This window comes from Plasmodium chabaudi, assembly GCF_900002335.3.
Source record: "Plasmodium chabaudi chabaudi strain AS genome assembly, chromosome: 14".
NCBI lineage: Eukaryota > Apicomplexa > Aconoidasida > Haemosporida > Plasmodiidae > Plasmodium > Plasmodium chabaudi.
Window position 1 is genome coordinate 613,992 of NC_030114.2, and position 13,938 is coordinate 627,929.

The window sequence follows — 13,938 nt, forward strand, 5'->3', positions numbered from 1 at the left end:
GCAATGGATTTTTTTAAGCTTGAAATTGTTTTCAACTAATTTTTCTCATTTAGTATGCAATTTTATTATATCGCTAATGTAAAAAATTATAAAAAAAAATGAAATAATATTATATTTTTATTTTTTATTCAGGACTTAACTTAGAATAAAACTATGCTACACATATTTTAATGAGCATATATGTACTGTCTTTATATTTATCCACATTATTGAAAACGAAAAAAAAAATAAAAAAATAATGAAAGTAAAATTTTCAAAAAATTTCATGTAATAATAAAGATGAATAAAAATGAAATAAACGATTTTTTATGTCAATTTGACTTTTCTTCCTTGGAAGATTTAGATCCATCGATAGGTTACAAACAAATTTGAAAAAATGTAACTATTCCATTATACTTATGAATAATAGGCATGAAAATAATGAACAGTGTGTGTAAATAGTATATAGAGAGAGAGCGAAACAAATGTATGAACATTTAATATTTTTTATAGCTGATGGCTATCACATATGTTACAATAAGGAAGTACCATTTGAAATAAAAATGGGTGAATCAGAAAATGCTCCAAAAGAAATTGGAACTTTAGAAAACATAACAGTAAAATTATTAGTTCTAGTAAGTCATATATGTATTACATCAAAAAAGTAGAAAACATAATATATACATATGATTACACACGCTTCTCATAAAAAGCAAATGCTTAATTAATAAATAGATCATTGCTATAACAGTTGATAATTTTACTGAATAAAGAAAATAAATATGGATTTTATTATATTTTTATAGGGTGAGGAATTAAATGCACGGAGTATTAAAATAGAGCTAACTAGCGAATCCGATTTATTCTTCCATTTTACACAAATGTAGAAGAATAATAATATTTTATTTTCATCGTAGATCAAGAATGTCATTTTTTGTTTAACTGTTATATATCCATATTATGTATATAAATTTATTTATATTGCTTATCCTTTTTAAGAATGTAAAAGTTCTTACTGAATATTTTATTATTGCTTGATATATCTTATTCGATTCTTATTTACAGTATTGATGAAAATATATTCGATACAATGCAAGACAAGCAAAAACTTATGATAAGCTTCTCTGAATATTTGGAAGTTTTAATTAAAATGTTTAACTCATGTGTCCGAGATCCCCAAAGGTATAACTCAATCTCAGCAAGACAGTCATTCTTTAATAATGTTTGCTCAAAAGAAGTATAGGAATATAGTTGTAACATCATTATTAAAATAAATATTTATACATATATAATATTTTTTTACATTTTTTATTATTTTCTTTTTTTGTGATTTATTAGTTTTTTAGCTATATTTACTATAAAACAAAATGGAAAAGCTCAACTTGATTTTATAAAAGTAAACATAAGAAATAATATAAGCCAAAAATAATGTCTATGCAATATTTTATATACAACTTTTTTTTTTTTTTGAAAGAATATGGAATACAGATTTATTGAGCTTCTTGTGTGTGAATTTGTGCAATCTCCAGATTATATAATAAAGGAAAGTATTGCCTATAGATATAATTTCATTAGATCGAAGAATACGATTATATATAAAAGACTTCAAGTAATTAAAAATGTTACATATATATGATAGAAATTGGTGACCCTATGTATTTATTGTTTTCCATTTTCCTTTTTTATAACTTGCTTAGGATATAAGTTTGTTAATTAAATCAAAAAATCCATCCCTTTTAATGCAACTCCAAAAAACAGCTAGTAAACAAATGGAGCTTATGAAAAACAAAAAATATACAAGTGATATATACAGCCCCAATAAGTGAAGTCTATAATATGGAGTGCCTACCATTTACAATTATGCCCATATACCAACATATGGTATATTTATAAAAATATTTTTATTTATATTTTTGAATGAATGATAATATATATGCTTATATACTACATGACCGTGTATTCCTGTTGCTTAATTTTTTTTTACTAACTAGATAAAGCTTTTTAAAAAAGTACCAATTGTATTTTTAATTTATTGCATAAAAAAATATGATGATTACAATTTTTTTTAAGACGGTTAGTTCGTATACACCTCAAAATATTTTTTAAGACATGATAAATATGAAAAAAAAATAAAATATAAATAAAATAACAGTCCATAGAAATTATTATAATTTTGTAATCCTATAAATACACGTACAACATAAATATTAATACATTTCATGTAAATTTATGATGATATAATTACATTCATGAAATATAAATGGTAAGAAATTATTTTTCTTTTTTATAAATTTCATTTTTCAAACGTTTCACTGCAAAGTATTTAAATATGCAGAGAAAAAATGAAATAAAAAATTTAATAAAATAATAAAATAACAAAATAACGAAATAACGAAATAACGAAATAACGAAATAACAAAATAACGAAATAACGAAATAACAAAATTCATAATCAGTCGCTAATAATGTTTTATTAGTTGCGAAGAATTTGTTTTGCCAAAAAGAGAAATGAAAAGAATATATTATCATTTTTGTATTTAGCGTTATATTGTTTTGCTCGTAATTTTGTATACCACAGCTGTTCATAATAATTAAATCAGGTTGATTAATTAATTTATTTAATTTATTTATTTGTTTTATATTATTATTACATTTTGTGTTTTTGCTTTTACGGCGGAATATAACGAAAATTTCAATCTCGAAATATATATGGCCAAATAAATAAAACGCAAACCCAATTTGTTTAGGTATAAATACATAAAATGTATAATAAAAAATTAGGAAAATAAGTAGAATTTGGAAAGGTTACCACAAAAATATAAAGCAAATCGATAATATATAAAAAGTTAGAAAATAAAAACGTGAGAAAATAGCCAATTGGCTAGCTAAACAACAAAAGATGAACTACAACAGGAAATAAATTATGGTATCAACAAATATATCATTCGTAATTTATTCAAATTTTCAAATGGTATATTCCTAATAGTAGCATAATAAGTGAAATGTCGAACCCTCAAAATAAGTCTAATTTGGGTAATTTCCCCAATACCCCAAATTTAGGGCCTTTTCCAAATCTTCCCAATATTCCAAATCTTCCAGCTATTCCAGGTTTTCCAGGTCTTCCAAATGTTGGATTAAACAATAACCCAGTGATAAATAATAGTGGATTTTTAAATAACAATGCAATGCCACTCCCTTTTTTGCCAGGGATACTTCCCAATATGAATCCAAGTTATGAAAATTTCAATCCTTTAATGCATCCTCAAAATAATAATAATATGAATGTTCCTCTTCCCCCAAGTAACCCAAACATGCTGGGTGATATGATGAAAATGTATAACAAAGACTTTATGTTAAATAATTCAAATCAAATGATAAATAGCAATTTAGTAAATCCAGCAAATAATATGCCATTAAATTTTATGGCCAATTTTAGTGTAAATAATCATGGATGGTGTGAAATGACAGCAAAGAATGGAAGAAAATATTATTATAATACAATAACAAAAATTTCAAAATGGGATAAACCAGATGAACTCAAAACGAAACTTGAGTTAAGAATTTCTCAAAATACAAAATGGAAAGAATATTCATGTAGTGATGGTAGGAAATATTGGCATCATGAAGAAAAAAATATAAGTGTATGGGATGAACCTGAAGAAATTAAAAAAATTAGATTAGAATGTGAATCAGAAGAAAATGAAAATAATGCTGACACAAAAGATAGCGAAGCTAATGCAGAAAAAGGAAACCCAAATCAAGCATTTTTAAATGAAAATAAAAATAAGGATACTACTATTTTAGGAAGTAATACATCTGTTATTTCCAATATACATGATTATGCAAATATAGAAAATAAAACAAATTTTGATAATATTAACAAAATGAATAGTGGAAATATAATAAACAATAATAATAATATGAACCCTTCTGGAAAATGGGTAAAATTTGAAAATAAAAAAGATGCAAGAGAACATTTAAAAATATTATTTGAAGAAAAAAATATAAACCCCAAATTGCCATGGGAAAATGCTTTAAGAATTTTAGAAGAGGATTATAGATGGCAAACTTTAGTAATACTTACAAAAGGAGAAAAAAAACAATTATTTTCTGAATATACTAGCCATGCTATTAAAAAATCAGCTGAAGATGAAAGAAGAAAAAGACAAAAATCTCGAGAACTAATTTTTCAAGCATTAGTATGTTGGAATAAATTAAACGAAAGAACAACTTACATCGATTTTGCTACAGAATTTCATAATGAGGTATGGTGGAATTGGATTAGTGAAACGGAACGAGATGAAATATTTCAAGATTTTTTAGATGACTGTAAACAAAAATTCAAAGATGAAAGACGAAAAAAAAGAAAAGAAAAATCTGAAATTTTAAAAGAAAAGTTTCAAAAGTATGCAAATGAAAATAACTCTCTAAAATGGGAAGATATTCAAAATTATTTTAGTAACGATGAAGATTTTAATTCAATACATAAAATCGATGCTTTAGCAGCTTGGGAAAGTTTTTATGAAAAATATTATAACAATGAAAAAAACGAACTTAAAAAAAAAATATTTCGAATTTTAAGAAAAAAAAGAGATTCATTTATTGAGCTACTAAATGAATATCATGAAAAAAATATTCTAAATATGAAAACAGAATGGGTTTTTTTTGTTTCTAAAATTTATAAAGATGATCGATATACAGACTTATTAGGTCATCAAGGTTCTACACCAAGAATATTATTTGATGAATTTACTGATACTTTAAAAGAACAGTATTTAAGACATAAATATTATATAAAAAGTTCCTATAAAGAAAATGATTGCACAGTCGATGAAAATACAACTCTTGAAGATTTTGTGAAACTTTTTGCAAATACTCAAAAGGAATATAATATTCCTGAAATAAATATGAATTATATATATGAATCATTACAAAAAAAATTAAAAGAAAAGAAAAAAAAAGATTTAAAGCGAATTAACAAAGTAGCAAAATTCCTATTAAAGCTACCTGAACTTAAACCAAATATGCCATACAATAAAGTTATAAGTATAATTAAAAACTCAAGTAAATGGTCAGTTATATCTGATTTATGTCCAAAGGAAGAACACAAATTAGCTGCTTATGATATATGGAAATCAAATGTAAATTCAAAAAAAAGAGGTTTATCTACTGAATCAATAAATTCAAATTCTCATAAAAATGGAAAATCTCAAAGAAAAAAAGATTCGCTAAAATATACGGATGAAGATAATGATGACAATGACGAGGATGACAAACCATATTCAAAACATAGAAAATATTCCAGAGACGATTCGGATTCAAGTGCTCAAACTATTGAATCATTGCGTACGGTCGATAATGTTTCTAGCTAGCCAAATAAAAACAACAAATGTTATTACAAATATATATATAATGATGAACTAATTTGAAGTGATCAGTACAGTTTGCTTATCAAAAAATTGTACTTTCATCCCTTATATTGAATCTTAAATATAATTTAACGATGGACACATATTCAGGTAAAAACGAGGAAAACGTGTGGATAACATATTTTCCATTTAACTAAAGAAGCATAAAATAGGTGCAATAAAATAATGCCGCCTTTATATTTTACGAATGCATATATATATGTGCATTCCCTTTGTTTGGAAAATACAATTAAAAAGCATAAAGCTTAAGATATATTTATTTACTTCCTTTTTTTTTTATTAATGTTTTAATTTATCATCCATGAAAATAAGCACACCTGTTTTATTGCATGCATAAGCATATATTCAAATTTACAAATTTTTAGTTTTATAAAAAGAGAGATATGTATGTAAAACATAAATACATAACTCGCATTAATTCATTTAATAGTTTTCTTCATGTTTCATCAAAGTTGTTTTGTCTATAGTATTTTAACAAAATAAGCCATGATAATATATTAGTTATATAACAATAGTTAATATCTCAAATTAATCATATTTTTAATATATTTCTTTTTTCTACATATTTCCTTTTATGCTCCTTACCAGTTTATCAATAAACATAAAAAAGTATTTAACCCTAGACAAGCTGGTATAAATTTAAGTCAGTATACTAAAACAGTATATATAAAGTAGTAATAGGAAAATGCAAAAGATATTATATATTATTTTATTCTCATTTGGTTATTTACCTTGATATAATTATCACTACATATTTATATAGCATACTTTTGAACGTGCAATTTTTTTTTTCTACAAAAGTAAATTATTGTTGTAGTTGGAAAATAAATTTTATACCATAAAAATCGTTATATTTTATATGCTTAATATTTATATGTGTGGATTTATAAATTTTTAAAAGATATAAAAGAATTTGTTTTGTTATTTATTATGTTATTTTAAAAAAAAATAGAATAGTTAGAAATTATTAATTTGTAAAATTATGTAATTTTTTTAAAATTATTTTTAATGTTGTATTTTTTTTTATTAAAAAATATAAATATATATGCATATATAACATATGTAGTAAAATAAATTTCTATTGAAATTTTTTTTTCTCGATGAAAAAAATGAAAATTATAAATATACTATAAAAAACGATTTGGTTATTTTCGTATTCTTTCCGGAGAAATATTTTCCTAATTATTTTATATATGGAAATGTTTTATTATTTATTACATTTTATTTATTAATATATATTTTTATTTTTTTTTCCCCATTTACCACATTTATAAATTTTATATTTATTCTAATTATTAAGAAAATATCTACAATGATTTTTTAATTATTATAAATTTTATAATATTTGTCCGAAAACGCAAAAATAAATATAAATAAATAATTATATTATATATAATATTGCATTATGATAATTTTTTCATATTATAAATTAATTGCATAATCCAATGTTATTTTGTAAATTTACAATTTTCAGTTATTTTTTTCCTTTTTCATGCTACTCTTTTTAATATATGAGAATTCAAATGACATTTTGTATATTTCAACAATTTTCATAGGAAAATTTTAATTTTTTAAAATAAATGTGCACGAGCTCTCTCCTCTTTTTTTTTTTAAAGTATTAACATATACGTGTATATATATATTCATACACAAAATCTATATCTTCAAAAGGAGAATTACCGAATTTTATATTTAATTATTTGTTCTACACATTATTTTATTAATGCATTATTTAATTTATCCATACATTATACCTTCTTTGTTTGGGTAAATTTTTTAATAAAAATTATAAGTAAAAATATTTTATTTCAATATCAAAATTTACACGTATATATATATATGCATATAGTAATATGTAGTTAAAGAAAATATTTGTGGATGATATATGCATTTTGAATTTTTTATATTCTTATTAATTTTATAATATATCATAGTATACTATTTATACAGCTATATATTTACTGTATAGTTATTTTAAAACATAAAAATGCATACTATTATATATAAGTTTTTACTTAATTATAGAGTATGCTTTTATAAATGTAAATATTAGTAATACAATTTTGACACATAAACGCATAGAATTGTATTTCATGCCATAGAAGAAAATAAATACTTTCTGAATAATTCAAATCATGAGATAATATAAAATGATTAATGATAATTCGGTTCAAACGTCGGAGGTAAAAAAGGAAAACATTTTATTTATATATCAGAAGTTTGGAAATTCATCTTGTTATTCGTGTTACTTATTTAAAAACATACTTCATTTGCTTATGCACATATATGCATATAATTATAGAATATCCAAACGTTTCAATAATGCATATGAAATTATCTTTTACATTAAATGAATACACGATTTTCTTTACTTCAGAGCCAGGGCCCAGATCAAAGTGAAAGTGAAAATGGGAATGAAAATGAAAACGGAAATGAAAACGGAAATGAAAATGGGAATGATAATGACAACACAAATAAGGACAATAAAAATATAAGGATATATGCTGATGGTTAGAATAATAAAAATAAAGAGTTAAAATGAACGAATATAGATATACTATAACTGATTTTGTATGCTTTTATTCTAATTTACATACTATTTTTTCTACCTTTTTAGGAATATATGATTTACTCCATTTAGGTCATATGCGACAATTAAAGCAAGCCAAGCATATGGACAAAAATGTGACATTAATAGTAGGAGTTTGTAGTGATATAGATACACGAAAATTTAAAGGTCAAATTGTTCAAACGCTAGATGAAAGAACAGAAACTTTAAAACATATTCGATGGGTTGATGAAATTGTTTCCCCATGCCCTTGGGTAATTACTCCAGATTTTGTCGAAAAACATCAAATTAATTATGTTGCTCATGATGATATACCATATGCAAATAATCAAAAAAAAAAAAAAAAAAAAAAAGGAAAATTATCTATAACCTCAAAAAATGGCAATAATAATGCTATCGAAGAACAAACAGATGATGTATATGCTTGGCTTAAAAAAGCTGGAAAGTTTAAAGCCACACAAAGAACCTCTGGTGTTTCTACCACCGATTTGATTGTTCGTATATTAAAAAATTATGAAGATTATATCGAAAGGTCTTTACAAAGAGGTATACATCCAAACGAATTAAACATTGGTGTGACAAAAGCACAATCTATAAAAATGAAAAAGAATTTAATTAGATGGGGTGAAAAAGTTACGGATGGAATAACAAAAGTTACATTAACAGATAAACCGCTAGGTACCGATTTTGATCAAGGAATAGATATAATTCGAGATAAAGCACATGAATTATTTAAATTATGGCGACATCATTCAAAAAAACTTTTAAAAGATTTTGCCAAATCCTTTGATCCTATGATTACTATTATTAGAAAAAAAAATAAAAAAGATAGTGCTTCTACAATGTATTTATCTGATTCAAATGTTTTTTTAAGAACAATGTCCGAACATGTAAAAATTAAAAAATCGTTAAGTAATACAATAAATAATATAGATGAATATTATTATTCTGTTGACGAAGATTGGTCACGAATTCATAATACTGTTTATAATGCTATAAATAAATATAATCATGATATATATAATAATGATGCTGATAATTATCAAACTTGTTTTGAATTAGAGGCATCTATTAAAGATAAACGAAAGCAGAGCAAAATATTTTGGGATTGCTATAATGATAGTTTACCTTCAAATAATGATAAAAAAGTAGGATTTTCTATTCCAGAAGATGAAAATTATAAACGTGAATATAATCCAAATAATGAAAGTAATAAATCGTTCAATGCTTATGATAATGCATGTAATGATGATAAAATAGATTCTTATAATGCAACTACTTATCATGATATTTTAGATGAAGATGAAGTATATTCAGATTGCTTCTTTAAAAAAAATAATGAAAATTGTAAAAATAATCAAAATAATAATGAATCCATTGAAAATGACAATAGTAATAATATATATAATAATATAAATAAAGATAGTAGGAATAAAAGTGTCGACAAAGATGGTTACAATACTTGTGTTGAACACCTTCTTAATGACAATAAATATAACCATATCATAGTAAATAAATTACGAAATTTGAATAGTTTAAAAAAAAAAAAATCAATAAACATAATTAAAGCAAACGAATTTAATGATACAATAAAAATTTCTGACGAAAGAAAAAAAGATAACAATACAACTGATGACGATAGTAAAGAATTTAATAAAAATAACGATAATGATATAAACGATAATAATATTGATACCAAAGAATATGTAGTAGTTTATGCTGATGGGGTATATGATATGCTACATTTAGGTCATATGAAACAATTAGAGCAAGCTAAAAAATTATTTCCAAATACAATTTTAATGGTTGGTGTTACTAGTGATAATGAAACAAAATTATATAAAGGACAAATTGTACAATCCTTAGAAGAAAGAACTGAAACTTTAAAACATGTGAAATGGGTAGATGAAATAATTTCCCCATGTCCTTGGGCAATTACTCCAGATTTTGTTGAAAAATATCAAATTAATTATGTTGCTCATGATGATATACCATATGCAAATAATCAAAAAAAAAAACCAAAAGATAATTCAAATACCAGTAATGATCATAATGCTATCGAAGAACAAACAGATGATGTATATGCTTGGCTTAAAAAAGCTGGAAAGTTTAAAGCCACACAAAGAACCTCTGGTGTTTCTACTACCGATTTGATTGTTCGTATATTAAAAAATTATGAAGATTATATCGAAAGGTCTTTACAAAGAGGTATACATCCAAACGAATTAAACATTGGTGTGACAAAAGCTCAGTCCATAAAAATGAAAAAGAATTTAATTAGATGGGGAGAAAAAGTTACCGATGGAATAACAAAAGTTACATTAACAGATAAACCGTTAGGCACCGATTTTGATCATGGTGTTGAAAATCTTCAAATCAAATTTAAAGAATTATATAAAATATGGAAAAATGCTTCTCATAAATTAATAAATGATTTTACTAGCAAATTGGATACTACTTATTATTTGGCATCCATTCAAAGTTTTATGGATAATGATTGTGATCTTTATGATTATGCCAGTAGTAATTTTGATGATGAAACAAGTAGTTGAAAAATTACCCTTGACTTATTATATACTTATAATAAATATTTCACAATGTCAATGGGGAAGAATGAACCGAAATCATTGATTGCCTATTTTTCCAACTCTGTTATTTTTGTACTTGGGTATTTTTAATTTGGGGATTTTTCTGTAATTTTTTTTTTTTTCATGTTCTTTCCTCACCTATATATTTCCTTATTCAACCATTTCCTATAATTTACTTATTATTGTTTCCACCTTTTTGTTATTTGGTTTCGATTTTTATGTGCATAATTAAACGTTTTATTTATTTTACTTTTTTTAAGATTAAGGATTTTTATATATTTTTATGGGGCCTTCCAATATATGTATATATTTCCCTTTCGTTATTACGTATTTAAGTAAATTTCATGAAATCTAATTTTCTTTTTTTATTTTGTTCTTTTGTATTTTAAAGAATTATCATAAGAAAAATTGATATATGAATGCATTTTTATTTTTCTATAAATTTAACACAATTTATTGATTGTCATTCATTTTAAAATTACCATTTAAATTATCAAATTTATCCTATCCATTATTATATCTCTAAAATGTTCGTCTTATAAATATGTTAGGCGATAATGAGTTGGGGAAGCATTTCGTTAGTTATAATTTCATAAGGCCCTTTAATTGTAGAATTTTATGCATAGTTTATTTGCCATATTTTTTATTTCATTATTTTTTCTTACTAAATATATGTCTACACACTGACCCCTTTTGATGTCATATCATCAATTTAATAAAATTATTTAAAATTAAAAATAAAATAGTAAAACATTTTCATTAATTCGGTCAGTATATTTTTACTTTTATAAAGAAAATATTATTTAATGTTTTCATGTATTTAATACAACAATTTTTCCTTATTTTCAGATAGTGTATGTACATATACATATATTTTTTGTTCTATTATTTATGCATAGCTAAAAGTATTAACGATTATATCTTTGTTAAAAATATGCTTACAAATAAGTTGTTTAAAGAGGCCTAAATAAGCGTGTAACCAAAAATAGCTATAACTGTATTTTGCCCACTATTTGTGTGTATATATATGTCTTTATTACACACATTTCAAATTAAATTTTAATTATTTTAATGTCTTTCGTCAAAAATGAGAAGCATTCTATAAATAGTGTACTTAACTATTTTTTAAATTATTAATTCTTTTTGTTTTTGTATTTTTATTTTTATTTTTTTTCCTTATTTGTGAGAATTATGAAATTTTTTTTTATTCTCTTATTTTTATTATTGAAATGTTGCACACAAATATTAGCGTTAAGAAAAGTGGAAGCCAGATTGGACCCTACAACTAAGGCAGATGGGACATTTGCTTCAAATGATTTGTTAAATTACAAATCTGAGGTTTATTCTCAGGTGCGTATATATAGTATACCATCATTTTTGTATAAATATATACAACCATATATGCTTATACAATTTTTTACACCTTATTCAACAGATGGAAAGGATAAAAGGAAATCGAGAGCTGTCAAACGGAATAGATTTGGAACTAAAAGAATTAAACGATCTAACAAACTTAATAAATAAGACACAAGAAAAACAAAAAAGTAGTTTAATAAATTATTCTCAATTTTTAGAACAAACAAAATTATCATTATATAAAATTTTAAATGAATATGAAAATCGAATTAATCAAATTGAATATAATATAATGGAATTAAAAAAATATGATCCATTCATAGAAAAATTTAATTATCCAATATCTATGTATTGGGTAAAAATAGACTTTAATAATTTTGAATCTTTATGGAAATATAAAAAAAATAAAAATTATATTTCAATAATACAAGAAAATAATACAATAGATATAAAAAATAATATACAAACGATACTACTATTAAAGCATCATAATATATTAGATGGATATATACATGTTGATTTATTGCAAATATCTTCTTCTTCATCACAAGTAAAACAAATGGCATCTGGAATTATTTTTCATTTTTTAAATTCACGCAATTTTAGAGTTTTAGAACTTTCTTTTTTTAACAATCGAGCTATCCTAATGGTATTTGAAGTTTCCAACAATGTATACAAAAAGTAAGTTCAACAAGGGGATGTAAAATATAATCCTATATATGTCTATCCTTCATTGTGTGGGCATTATTTTTCCATATTTTGCCGTCTGATTTGAATAAATGAAATTTCCCTTCTTACTGAGCGTTTTCATTTGTTTTGCTTTATATTAATATTTTTTATGTATTTTTTTGCACCAATTTTATAGAATAGTGTCGAGGGCAGTTACCGCGGAAAGCAACGAATTCAATTCATTGACACTCCAATTTGATAATAAAAAAATAAATATTTTTTTAAATTACAAAAAAGTAATCGAGTTAAATGTTACAGTTGATAAAATTATTAATCAGTTTGGTTTGTTCACAAAAAATGGGGCAGCTGAATTTAAAAATATATTAACAGGGAATATCGATTTTGAGAAATTGGTTATGCATACGCTTATAAATTCTAATGATAAAGATGTAGTAAAAGGATATATTTTAGATTCATTTCGTTTTTCAAAAAAAATAGAAATAGATGATCTAAGTGTTTATGCAATACCATATACAAATAAAGATTATGACACTCCCTTCAAATTTGAAATCGACAATGTTTATCCTGTCCCTGATTCGAATTCATACTATAATGATAAACAAATTAATAAATCACAACCACTGAATAGTGACCATGGCAATACTTTAGGTGAACAAGGAAATGATTTTTGCTACTCATATAAAGAAAAGAATTACAATTTAGATGAATGGATATGCCAAGGAAATTACAACAATAGAAAAAATAATATTGATGAAGGTAAATGTATGAATTGGAAAATTATTAACGAATATAATATTTATAGAATTGTATTTATAAATGATTATAAAAATAATAATGAAATAAAATCTAAATTAGTTTACAAATATAGTTCTTGTAATTCTGTATATTTGTCTGCTTATATAAAGTTAGAAAATAATAGTGAAGCTGGTTTGATATACAGATATGATAATGAAGAAAATATGTATATAGCATCAATATCGATAGTTACAAAACAATTAATATTAAAAAAATATAAAAATGGAATAGAACAAATTATTAAGACGAAATTTATTAAAAACATAAATTATTTTCAACGTATTCATATATTAATACATGATCAAGGTGAATTGGGAATCATTGATATATTCATCGATTCAATAAAACTTATAAATATAAATAATCAGCATTATTATAAATTGGGGCAAGTCGGATTAATAGTTGAACAAGGATATGCCACATTTGACACATTTATGATTGAGCCAACTACAAATAGGAATCTCACCGATAGTATTTCATTGGGAAATGAAATCTAAAAATCACAAGCTGAATCGATCCTTTTTTGCAAATA

The 13,938-nt window shown here is 23.7% G+C and overlaps 4 protein-coding genes across 4 annotated transcripts; all 4 read left to right on the plus strand.

The window, feature by feature from the left end:
• Positions 1 to 279: 279 nt before the first annotated feature.
• Positions 280 to 1,805, plus strand: PCHAS_1416700 (SAS6-like protein, putative; the record flags this gene model as incomplete). Its single annotated transcript, XM_016799603.1, has 7 exons — positions 280 to 355; positions 493 to 614; positions 786 to 862; positions 1,045 to 1,161; positions 1,318 to 1,375; positions 1,454 to 1,588; positions 1,677 to 1,805. 7 exons carry the CDS (start codon positions 280 to 282, stop codon positions 1,803 to 1,805), a joined length of 714 nt encoding a protein of 237 aa, XP_016654871.1.
• A 1,176-nt stretch (positions 1,806 to 2,981) lies between these two features.
• On the plus strand, positions 2,982 to 5,351 carry PCHAS_1416800 (pre-mRNA-processing factor 40, putative; the record flags this gene model as incomplete). Its single annotated transcript, XM_737385.2, has 1 exon — positions 2,982 to 5,351. One exon carries the CDS (start codon positions 2,982 to 2,984, stop codon positions 5,349 to 5,351), a length of 2,370 nt encoding a protein of 789 aa, XP_742478.2.
• A 2,207-nt stretch (positions 5,352 to 7,558) lies between these two features.
• PCHAS_1416900 (choline-phosphate cytidylyltransferase, putative) lies at positions 7,559 to 10,529 on the plus strand (the record flags this gene model as incomplete). The annotated part of the gene is made up of 3 exons (XM_016799604.1): positions 7,559 to 7,591; positions 7,786 to 7,918; positions 8,026 to 10,529. 3 exons carry the CDS (start codon positions 7,559 to 7,561, stop codon positions 10,527 to 10,529), a joined length of 2,670 nt encoding a protein of 889 aa, XP_016654872.1.
• Positions 10,530 to 11,756: 1,227 nt separating this feature from the next.
• On the plus strand, positions 11,757 to 13,903 carry PCHAS_1417000 (conserved protein, unknown function; the record flags this gene model as incomplete). The annotated part of the gene is made up of 3 exons (XM_738539.1): positions 11,757 to 11,915; positions 12,001 to 12,602; positions 12,787 to 13,903. The coding sequence occupies 3 exons, from the start codon at positions 11,757 to 11,759 to the stop codon at positions 13,901 to 13,903; spliced, it is 1,878 nt and encodes a 625-aa protein (XP_743632.1).
• Positions 13,904 to 13,938: the final 35 nt, after the last annotated feature.